At 40.3% G+C, this 11974-nt stretch overlaps 1 protein-coding gene and 1 long non-coding RNA gene across 2 annotated transcripts in view; both read right to left on the minus strand.

Annotated features, from left to right (window-relative positions):
• Window positions 1–3387, minus strand: part of mettl24 (methyltransferase like 24) — a 28700-nt gene extending 25313 nt beyond the window's left edge. Inside the window, exon 1 of the mRNA XM_034202748.1 lies at window positions 2759–3387. Coding sequence (XP_034058639.1) covers window positions 2759–3073 — 315 coding nt within the window. The 5' untranslated portion in view covers window positions 3074–3387. The remainder of the gene's footprint in view (window positions 1–2758) is intronic.
• A 4489-nt stretch (window positions 3388–7876) lies between these two features.
• Window positions 7877–10604, minus strand: LOC117537505. The gene is made up of 4 exons (XR_004567726.1): window positions 10037–10604; window positions 9570–9711; window positions 9379–9471; window positions 7877–9172 (listed from the first exon to the last, which is right to left on the minus strand). It is a non-coding gene; the product is annotated as an uncharacterized LOC117537505 (long non-coding RNA).
• Between the last annotated feature and the right edge of the window lie 1370 nt (window positions 10605–11974).

Genomic DNA, 11974 nt, shown 5'->3' on the forward strand with positions numbered 1-11974 from the left:
TTCTCTCTCTCTCTCTCTCTCTCTCTCTCTCTCTCTCTCTCTCTCTCTCTCAGGGAGCTGTCAGCAACAGTCTGCCCTGTCACCTATCTTCTCAACAGCTTCTTGAATGCTTTTCCAAATGCTTTTCCTCTTCATTTTTGCCCAAAGCCTCAAGGTTAAATATTCTTAACTGTTTAACTGCCTCAGAGATGGAAGAGAAGATGTGTTTAACTGTGTCACCTTGACTTCAATAATACACCTTACAAATGAACCACAATCACCTGTAAATGGAAAATTAAAGTTTTTTATTTACTGATATAATGAAATAAAAATGGAACTGGTCACAAGAGAGTTGTATTTGTGTCTTAGCAGCATTGAGCCACACACGAAACTCCATTAACAGATCATTCAAAACAACAATTTAGTATAAAGATGGTCTCCAGCCATGAAGCAAATCATCATTTTAGTTACGGTTTGCTTCAATCTCCCTTACGGATAGGTTATATTAAATTAATAATAATTATTAAATGTACTTATACTGTAGGTAATACAACACTGTCAAATGTTAAATCTATATGAAATACATGTGGTTTATTGTCCATGATCTGGTAATTGATATCAAAATCAATGTAACTAAACATAATAGCTTTGAAGTGTTCAGCAATTATTTTAGTACTGTGGTTTTATTTAAAGACAGTTTTTGTTTGTTTATTATTGATGTTATTTTGGCGCGGGCTCTTCTTGAAGTGTTACTTTAGCTTTCATAATTGGCGATAAAAGATTGAACATAAAAAATTAAAGGAAAATGGATTCTGGTTTTAGTTTTCTATCCCCTCCACATAAACTTAACACTGTGATATTTGATGAATTTAAGAAGACTAGATTCTCTGGGAATGCAATTATTGGCAACATGTGCGAATCTATTCACTGTAGTTATAGTAAATCGGTTTGATTAAGATTGACACAAGCTCATAAATAGGTAATAGTGAGGTGCAGTTATCAGTTTCTGTTCATGCACTAAAGCAACATAACATCTTTCCCCAATGTGTTGACAGCAGGACAGGATCCATCAAAAAGGCAAAGTCTCAGAAATACAAAAAAACACTGAATGTTGTGTTTCAAATGTGCGGCCCAAACTGATGCTATCCCTTTCAAATGGCACGCCAAACACCTCACATGGGATACGGCATGCAGACTCTGATTTTCACAGGAGTACATTGCAACTCACTGAATACCAACTATTCAAACCCATTGATATAATCCAGAAATCCTGAAAACAATGTGTGCTTTGATTGGTTCAAACACAGCTTTTTAAAGCTGATTTCCCCCAGTGAAGCACCAGTCTGTGATGGCTGCTGGCTAACAGGCTATTTTTTCCCCTTGCCCACTTATAATTCAGCTTCTATAGGAATGTTCTCTTGAATCCCTTCATTGCTATTCATCAAGGTCACTAAAGGCGTCCTTGTCATTTTCCTTGCAGAGCAACTGTCCTGCTTTGCAGCCCATTATGTATTCTGTAAAGCCTCTATGTGCCTGGAGGAGAGAGCAGGAAGCAAGCTAGAGAGAGTGATATGTTTAAAAAAAGGGTTGAAAAACCAAGAGAATAATGGGTTAGAAGTGGGAGGCAAGACTGACGTTTTAATTTGAGACAGACGGGAGATAAAAATGCAAGATGGAGGATGAGAGCAAGGAGAACAGGGACATGGTAACATTACAGAGCAACAGTGATCTTCGAGATGACAGCCTAAAGCAAGACAAATAAAGAAGGGGTGTAGGTAGAAAGAAAGAGAGTGTTAAATGGCTGCAGCGTTTGACACAGAAATGTCATCAGGGCCCCTTAAGGGCATCTTATGTGACACATTGTGTGTTAAGAAGCAAGGAGAGCGAGCATACAGTATGGCATGCAATATTGATGGTGCACAAGTGCCCATCTCTCGATGTGGCATAATAGCCCTGCAGTGATTTGAAAACATAATTCAACACTCAGTGCTGTTGCCCCCCAGTCTCTAGTCAAGACATTCAAGATTTAAAGACAAAAGTGAGTACAAGCTTTTTGTGCCTCAGAGTTACACAAAGAAGAACTTCAGTAGAGAGGAAGAACTGGTCTAAAAGAGGGACGAAAGATCAAGGAAAGACAGAATAGGGTGGATGGGCGTACATGGGAACAAGGAAGTGAAAGAGAACAAAAGGAAGATGGATGGATCCAAGGATCAAATGACAAAAAAAGAGGTTAGAGTAAATATCTCAGATGACCCAAAAAAGGCATAAAGAGACACAAAAAGAGAGAGGTGGCAGTTCTGTTAAGCCGGTACTTTAACACACCCTTCAGAGGTCAAAGGTCAAGCCCCTGTAGTGTGTATGTGGACTAGGTGTGTTAGCGCCTTGCGCCTGAATGGCTCTTTGTTAGATTTGCAACTGATACAAAAAAGCCAGAGGGGACTGTTTGCTGGTTTGATTTGTGGTTTAAGATACCCTTATACCTGTTAAAATGGTATGCATCCATCAAAAAAGTAAATTGCACCGCCAGAAACCCCCGGTAAGAAAACTCTTTTTCAACTTCAAAGCATCTCAGAGGCGCTCATTGAACATGCATCGATTGTGCTGCCTGTTCCTACTTCATCACCCTCCTGGGATTACTGAGCTTTAAGCCAGTGACTCACAGAGATGGAGTGAAAGCCCCTTATTGAGCCGCTCTACGCTGATTTAGGATCAGATAACCTTACAAGAATCTTAATCGCAGCAATTAAGGACTCAGAAGTCGAGGGGTTATTAAACATACCTTTCTGTGGGAGCGTAGGGGTGGGCAGCATGCAGGTGAGGGCTCCTCTTTGTCTTCCTCTTTCTTAGTCTGGCTTTCCTTTTTTAGTGTCCGGACATAAGAGATTCTCCTTTTAATGCTCCTTTCCTGCTCCTCTGCCTCTGCTTTGGTTCTGCTTTGTTGGCCCCAGTTCTGACTGTCCTGGGTGGGACGTCCCAGGGGAGCAGGTGTTCCCCGCCAACCGGTCTCCAGGTAAACATGAACACACACACACAAGCCAGTGAGCAGAACACCCACACGCAGCAGCAGTCCCCAGGTGAGTCTCTCTCTCCCCATGTCCCTCTACTCTGTTGTCCTTTCTCTCCCCTCAGTCCATTTCTTCTACTTCAAGTTTAGTTTTTCTCTTTGCTGTTTCTATCCCATTCTTCCTGTGATTCTTCTTAAAGAGTTATTTTCTCCTCTCGTCCAGCTTCCCTTCAGGTCCAAAGTCCTAACACAGAGCAGCAAGTTAATGAAATACAAACATGTCAATGAAACCTCTGCACATGAGTTATCCCACATGTGTGAGCCTGCATCTTAACCTGAATTTGAGCATGCTAAAGTTCTGTCATGAGGCTCTGCAAACAGATTCAAAAGTACAATGTGTGCCGCCCTCTTTAAAAACTTTAGGAACTCCCTCTCACACTCTCAAGTCCCCCTTTTCCCAAACACACACACGCCCCTTTAATTTTCTTTCTGTCAGGCTCATATCACACACACGCACCCCTCTGTTGCTCTGCCCCCTCACCCCCCCCCAGACTCTCGGGTTACTGTGCAACTCTAGATATGGGCAGGGCCCTCTCAGCAGCTGCGAACAAGTTGGTGCTCTCTCCAATCACAACAGCTTTGCCTGGATTTGTACGCTTTTGTTTTGGCCATGAAAATGCATTATGGAAAAAGACATCTGATGTGTTAAGCTTCTCAGTTATTTTCCCTATTCTATTTCCAAAGACATGTTATTACAAGGGTCATTTTCTAACCATGTTCCACTTTAAGCTGGTGGCAGTTTCTTATTCACCATACTAAAGAAATTGCAATCTTTATATAGTGCGTAGTGCCAAACTGACATTTTGTGTGTAGTGCCAAACTGACATTTTGTGTTACTGGCAAACTCTGGCAACTTTCTGAAACTTCTGAGTTTAGTTTTCTTTGGCATTGATTTTTTTTTTAAAAAGAATTTGCAAGCCAACGCCGGTCTCGGTATCTTCTTAAGTTATTTAATTAACTTTTTCATAGATTTCTCTTCAAAGCCCCCCTAATCTGCCATTCTTTTTAAAGCAATTGGTAATCAGAGCTCCTTCTTGGGGGTTGTATATTAAATCTGTTATTGATATCTTCGACTAAAAAAGGACTATTTTTGGCTCACAACATTTTGATTGGAGGCAAATTGGGATTTGGCTGTCTTCAGAGAGCTTAAACTAAGAAATTAAATGCAGGATAATGATAAGGCTGCTTTTTTTCCTGATGTTTAGAATCAATTATAAACTTTTCGTTTGGATAATGGCTTATAATTAGCTCTCTACTGCCCTCTTTGGAGTATAAATAATACTTTCACTGCCTCTATTAGTAGAGCATATGCATTAGATGTTAATGAAAGATTCCAACTCAATTTCGTATGATCTTGTTTTTCAACAATTTACTTACTAAAGGCTATAAACATACATGTAAACGACATAGATTTGTAGTAACATTTGATTGGAGATAGTCATATCGACAGTGAAATAAGGTTTATTTCAGGGACAGTGGCACAATTAGGCTCTGCTTGTATTCATGCAAGTTACATATAACATGTTTAAAATACACAACGTTTAAAGACACTAGAAGAATAAAGTGATACATTTATTTTAAAACCAGTTTTGTTAAATCTGCTTCAAATCTCTTTACATCCCTTTAGCAATCAATGAAATCAATGCTCTCACAAAAAGAGAAATACATACCTGTCAAATATTTTCTTGAAATGATTGTTGGCCTGCATGCCTGTCTACCTTACTCAGTTGACAGCTGCATCAACCTACAATATAGGGGTGTCCTGATTTCCATTTTCAATCTATTGAAATAAGCTTTCAATTACAGTCATTGGAACATAAAAGATAACATTTTCCTTGTGGTTAATATACCCTATGCTGAAACTCAAATTAATGACAAAAGAATCCATCAAGTGTAGTTCACAAAACTCAGACTTGCAACTATCCAGATCTCTACTGCCACCCTGTGGTTACACATGAACCCTCTTCACCTCCATATGGAACTGATTACAACCTGATGTGAGTCTGTGAATGCCTGAAGTGATTTGGTCAGATGTTAATTTAGCTGGTTACTGAAAGCAATGAGAGTATAAGAAAAGAATGCAGCCTGATAAACTGACTGAAAATTCATGCAGAAATGGTTACTTTAAGCACAACCATATCTGGGCTCTCGGTTTTTACACATGTACAACACAGTGGGTGGCAATGTTTGACTGAATGTGAGGACGGATTATGTCATGTGGCTACTCACAATAAAAAATCTATTGTATTCTAAAAAATGTTTAACAAAAGGACCTCAGAATATCGCACATGTATCATGCAAATGGTGAAAACATTTGTTTCCCAATTGATCATGGGAGCCTCTCTCAGTGTTGTAGTCAAGTCACCAATTCACGAGTCCAAGTCACCCTCGCCCCGAGTCACCACCCTTTGAGTCAGAGTCCAAGTCCGAGTCACCAAGGGAGAGTCGTAGTCGAGTCCGAGTCCAAGTCCGAGTCACCCAAGGAGTGTCCGAGTCGAGTCCGAGTCATCATTGCCTATGTTCGAGTCCGAGTCCAAGTCCGAGTCACCTAAGAAGAGTCCAAGTCAAGTCAGAGTCACAAGTCTTCATGTGTTAATCTTCGTGATATATGTTTTGCTTTTATCCTGTCATGTTATACTAATCTGTCTATTGAACTGCTGTGAAGCGAGTTTGGCTACAATTCTTGTAATAGGTGCTATTCTTTCACACACACATACGGGTATTGGGCCGAGCGCGACACCGTACTTCCGGTCTGCGCCGTTTTACGCGAGGTGCAAGCAGCCGTACACCGTCTAGGTATTGCTAAGCTTCCTGTACTGAATATCATAGTCTATTGCCTTAATCAATATCTAGTCAACTCTAAAATACCACATATATGCAATGGCATGATAATATTATTGTGACAAGTGGGGTATTCACCTGGTGTTTCCAGAAATTAGACGTAGATGCAGCCAAAATCGCCGACGGCCACTGTCGTTTTTCCATACATCTGCAGGCAGTCTGTAACAACCCACACAGCTCTAGTTTACGCTGGTAACGACCTAAAACACACCCCTCAAGTCCAGAGATGTAATCCGAAGACATGCAGTGATTTCTTCGGTCGTTAATTCAGAAAAAAAACCTACTGCGCTCTGCCTTGCTACGTTAGCTAGCTGTTTATATTAGCACCTCCATGAAAATGGCGCATTTATATATATTTATATGGCGCGTGTTGCATTGTGGGTAGCTCGTGACGTCACTGTGTGTGAAAGAATACAAATATAAAGCTTATTACTAATATTAATATTATTATTATTAGATATAAATAAACTATATTTAAAATGAGTTACCTTTTAGATAAGTGATTATATGTGTATGCCAATATTTTCCTATGGTAAGGTTTTCGTTTTGCACTTTTATTTTGATAGTAATAAGATCGGGACTCTTATTTTGAAGTAACTTTTGCCGGTTAAATCAGTTTACTGTTTAGCCCCAGAAAGCACATGGCTACTTAGCATGCAAAATGACGTCATTCTGCATGTTAAGTAGCCATGTGCTTTCGTGTTATCGGCTGAATCTTTATTTATTGATTAGATCACGTTACTCTGATGATAGTGTTCAAGACAGCCTATATGTCTGAACTCGATCCTTAGAGTGATGTGTTACGGAGCCTTCTTTTCAATATTGTTTCCACATAACGAGCATTTTGCGCTGCTCTTTTCCAATGTGGAAGCAGAATGTGTGAAAGCATACAGCACGATGCGAGGTGTGTCTCTCGACATCTTTAGACTGGAATAGCGGGGCCCAGTACGTGAACTCGCCTAGCAGGTGCACACGCCAGGATAGGACATCACACTCCAGAGAAAATTAGCTCGAGTCCGAGTCCGAGTCCAAGTCGGAGCGTCAATGTACGAGTCGAGTCCGAGTCATCGTGGGGTGGGGGGGGGAATTCACGAGTCCGAGTCCAAGTCAGCGTACGCGATAATTCACGAGTCCGAGTCCAAGTCATCCAGCGCGAGAATTCACGAGCCTATGGAAAGCCTCAAGTGCCACTATTCGCCCATTTTTCGCGCGTTTTATACGCGTCAAAAACGCGCGTTTATTTGATCAAATAAACGCGCGTTTTTTTAATATGATAATGAGCCCCACCTTCTGTTTTGCATAGCCAGTACATTTAAAGTGTGTGCAACCAATCAGTGAAGAGTTAAGCCAGACTAAAGCAATCTGTTGATGAAAAGTTCCTGTAACCTACCCCATTGTGAGATTTAGATAGAAAATAATCACAATAATTAAATCTAAATTAAACATTTACAGTAAATAATATAAAGTATAAACATATCTACAGTCACAATTTCATTAATGTTATTCATACTTTCTGTTGTGTAGTTTATTAATGTTCCCGTGCTTTCAGTTTCCATCCAGTAATATAATCAGTAGAGGAAAAGTGTGTGTGTGTACAAGATAGATATTAACTTTACTCCACAATTTCCTACCGTATTATTAAATAAGTCTGCACAGCTGAGGGGACACCTGTAACTCAATTCATGTGATTTTTGGGTGATTTATTCAATAAAAACCTCTGTATTTTCAGAGTTAATCAAATGACAGCCACATTGTTATCTAAAGTGTCTCAAACACGTTTAAGGACAGTCACAATTTCATTAATGTTATTCATACTTTCTGTTGTGTAGTTTATTAATGTTCCCGTACTTTCAGTTTCCATCCAGTAATATAATCAGTAGAGGAAAAGTGTGTGTGTGTACAAGATAGATATTAACTTTACTCCACAATTTCCTACCGTATTATTAAATAAGTCTGCACAGCTGAGGGGACACCTGTAACTCAATTCATGTAATTTTTGGGTGATTTATTCAATAAAAACCTCTGTATTTTCAGAGTTAATCAAATGACAGCCACATTGTTATCTAAAGTGTCTCAAACACGTTTAAGGAGTGCAATGCAACTGAAAGGTACACTAATAAAAGTAAAACGTTGTACCAACAAAAAAATATTAGAGTAATCAATCACACGAAATATTTTACATTGACTCAATTTCTTCAGATCAATCTGTATATTTTAACACCAGAGCACATTTATTTAAATGAAAAACAAGTTGTTCACACAACCAGCTTTGGCCTCTGAGGCAGCCATTACCTGATCTTAGACATGTTAATAAGTACCACAGTTAAAATGCGGTAATATGTGGGCCGCTTCCAAACATCAAACTCTTAGAAAAAAGACATGTCCTTATTATCCACTGCACACTTTTTTAAAGCAACACTGACAACGTGCGCCTGTGAGACATGTAATCTCTGAAAATGATTAGACATGCATAACTTCTACAGTGAAAATCGGTCATACTGTAAGTGCAACTTCTGAACACAACACTTTTTCGCAAATGTTTTACAATGCATAATTATTATAAAACCTTGGTTTTAGAAGCCTTACCATGTAACACTGGTAACTGTGAGTGAGTGCAACAAAGTGTCTACCAGCTGGGTTCTCAGTCTATTCACTTTTGGGCTCATCTTTTTCCCCTCCATCAGGACTTTTTGCACAACTTCAAAAGTGGATTGCAGTTATTTCTGATATCTTAAGTTCAGTCAGACAACTCACGTGTTCCTTTAACATGTTTATTAGAAGCAGCATATAGTTGAGTTTGGCGACTAGGCTCGGGCATCATCACTCCATAGATATACATAGCACGATGAGTGATGATCAAATAACTAACCCCCGAGCCTACAGGTGGAAGCTGGGGTGGTGGTGGGGCAGCGAGCAGCAGCGACGTAGAGGTATCTGCAGCAATAGCAGCAGCAAGCAATGCATGGAGAGAGATCTGGCAGGTTAAATAGAGCGGCATATTAAGGAGACTCTGTTTGGTTGGTTGTAGAGTGGCAAGGGGGCGTTATGTATGAATGCAGCATAAGTGCTCGAGTTGACTGCCTGAACTAGCTCGCAGGCTTCGCCCCATTTCAGTGCGTATATGAGCCCGAAGAGCATGGCAAAAGCTGTCGCAACCGAGGGCAAGCCGCTGAGGACCTCTGTTCCTTCGATGAGAACCTTGACGTCTTTGGGTCGATGAAGCTGATCCTCTTTCCCAGTGTCAAAGGCTTCCATTGTTGCCTGCTCCAGTTCTCCAGCCTCAGCGTCCTGCAGATCATGCAAAAAAAAGGGGAATGGATGAGGACCACAGAGTGTAGTTCAACAGGCCTGAGGCGTCAGTTCAGTCGGCCCAAGAGGAAAGCTCAGAAGGTCATCACAAATGACTATCTTTCTAACCAAGCAGTTATTTGCATGCAGTACAAATATGTTTTCTTTTATGAACAAACTTCTTGTGAGTGAGTGGGAGGTCTTACCTGGAATTCTTTGATGAGATGGTCAACAGGTTCACCCAGGTAGATCATTAGAGATTTGAGGACGCATTCTCTTCTGATGGCGATGTCCACAGTCTGAGTAAGAACAGAGATATATATATATAATAAATTAAATGCAAATAAAGGAGGATTCAGCCACTGATCCCACAGATAAAAAACTAATTCATAGATACCTCATCCAAAACCTGCAAGATCCCGGTGGTCTTCTGTTTCACAACTCCTCCCCTGCTCCTGATGACTTGAGTGTTTGTCCAACTGCACCAAGAACTTTGTCTCCAATGGAATTGTTGTTATGCGCATTAACTCAGCATTTACCTAGAAAATATAAGCAGCATAGAAAACAAAAAATACTAAGAATTTATAATACACATGTTTTTTATAAAGAGCCAATGGTTTGATTAAAAGTACTCCAAGTCAGCTTGTATGAATGTAACATTTAAATTAATTAATCCACATATTTATTGAAAACCACCACCAAATAAAGACACTAAGAGTAATAGATGTAAAGCTTATATTGTGATATATATTAAAAAATAAACGTCAACATATTTGCCTCGGCTGTCTATAGTTGTTAGTTAGTTGGGCCCTCAATTCTTCTCCACTACACGCTTACAATCAAGGGTTTCATCAAAATAATTACCTCTTCCATGTGAAAAAGTGCAGGCCACCGCTCCAAGAGGCCTTCAATGCTTGGCCTCCGATGCACTATTTCTTGTCTTCAGTATCCAAACGCCTTCGCCATCTTTTCTTTTATTGATTGCCGGTTGTTTCTTTTCTGTTGTTCAGCCAAAAGGGAAATTGTCTCTTGCTCCATGCTTTCTGGAGTCTCACCAATCGGCAAGGATGGAAAATGGTTGGCATCAGCTCGCCTGGCTCTCTTTAAAATTCTTCGCAGGGTAGGACTCTTGAGACTTGGTCTTCAACGAGTTCACAGCAAGCTCTGCAGATGATTTGAGCTTGGTGTCAGTCTAGATTGGTTCTTTGTGTACTCTGCATTTCCTCTCTGTAATTGACATTCTGTGTCATAGGAGAAGACCGGGATTGGAAACACTTTTGGCCACTGCTGTGTTCTTAATGATTCTGAGGAAGAGCCGCTAAGTAGTAGGGATGCACCGAATATTCGGCCACCGAAAATTATCGGCCGAAAATGGTTAAAAAGGCCCTTTCGGCCGAAAGGGTTTTAGCACCGAAAAAATATCACCGAATGTCAGAACAGACTTACGTTGGTAACCTAACGTGTTGTTGTGATGACGTAATAAAGACGCGGCGACCATGCTCGCGGCTGGCTCACAGGGGGGGGAACATTGACCTTTGTCATCGAGATTGCCCTGAGCCTTTAACAAATCGTATTAAATAATCTGATGACAGACTGTAAACAGAATAGCTGAAATTTTAACAAACTAAATAACTCAGTTACCTCTAATCATTAACCCATGTTTGTATAATGTAGTTAACTCCGTGTGTTGCTGCTAGCATACATAACACCTGACGTGGAAACGTTACTCGTGGATGGGGCTACAGAGCTGCTAGAAAGACGGTCGAACCCGGTACATTCCTCCGTCTGCATGCGGTGCACTTTTGCTAAATGTTTAGACAAATTGCTCGTGCTTACATGCTAAACTCTACTTATGGTAACAAGTATTCTCCACATCGAGACGGGTAAATTTAACCACACCTCGGAGCGCGTTCTCTCCGCCATCTCCGCAGTGTGCTCCGCTGCATGTAGCAGCTGCGTGTGTGTAAACTGCCCCGCCCCCTCGCACACAGACGGGGGAGAGAGATCTCGTCTGATCGAAAATACATCATAGACGCATTTGTTGTCTTTGCATATTAGAAACGAGTTGGCGACACTAAGACTGCGATATAATGTTTTTTAGCAATAATACATGACATATATAAATGTACTGTATGCATTCAAAAGTGCTGAATAAATGTTTTATGGACCCATAATAGTGATTATTATTTAAGTTACGTTTTGCCATAATCATGTCTATTTCCATAATCAGGTAGCTGAACAACATTGGTAAAAAATGTATACAATATATATATATATATATATATATATATATATATATATATATTTCTATTAATCATTTTCGGCCAACTGTTTCCTATTTTCGGTATCGGTTTCGGCCAAGAATTTCCCATTCGGTGCACCCCTACTAAGTAGTACTGTGTCATCTGTATTCACAGATCCAGAGGAGTCTTCACTGTACAGTCCACTTGTAGGGGTACTATTTAATGGTATCTCAACTGGGTACAAGACCACAGTTGTAGAATCGGGGTCTAATTCGACAACTTTGATAACTGTTAAATCTTTAATCGCATGTGTAGATGTAAGATTAACAAATGTGTTCCAAAAATCAGTGTCTTTATACTGTAGCCCAGGGGTGCCCAACCAGTCGATCGCGATCGACCGGTCGATCGCGGGGAGATTCCCAGTCGATCGCGAGATGTGTCTAAAAATAGAACAACAACATTCTGTTTTATCGTTAATGTCCTATAACATAATCTTCCCGTGCCAGAATAATGCACTTGAACGCATCAAAGCTTTGTGATTGGCCGGCGTGACCCCATG

This window comes from Gymnodraco acuticeps, unplaced genomic scaffold, assembly GCF_902827175.1.
Source record: "Gymnodraco acuticeps unplaced genomic scaffold, fGymAcu1.1, whole genome shotgun sequence".
In the NCBI taxonomy this organism is placed as follows: Eukaryota; Metazoa; Chordata; class Actinopteri; order Perciformes; family Bathydraconidae; genus Gymnodraco; species Gymnodraco acuticeps.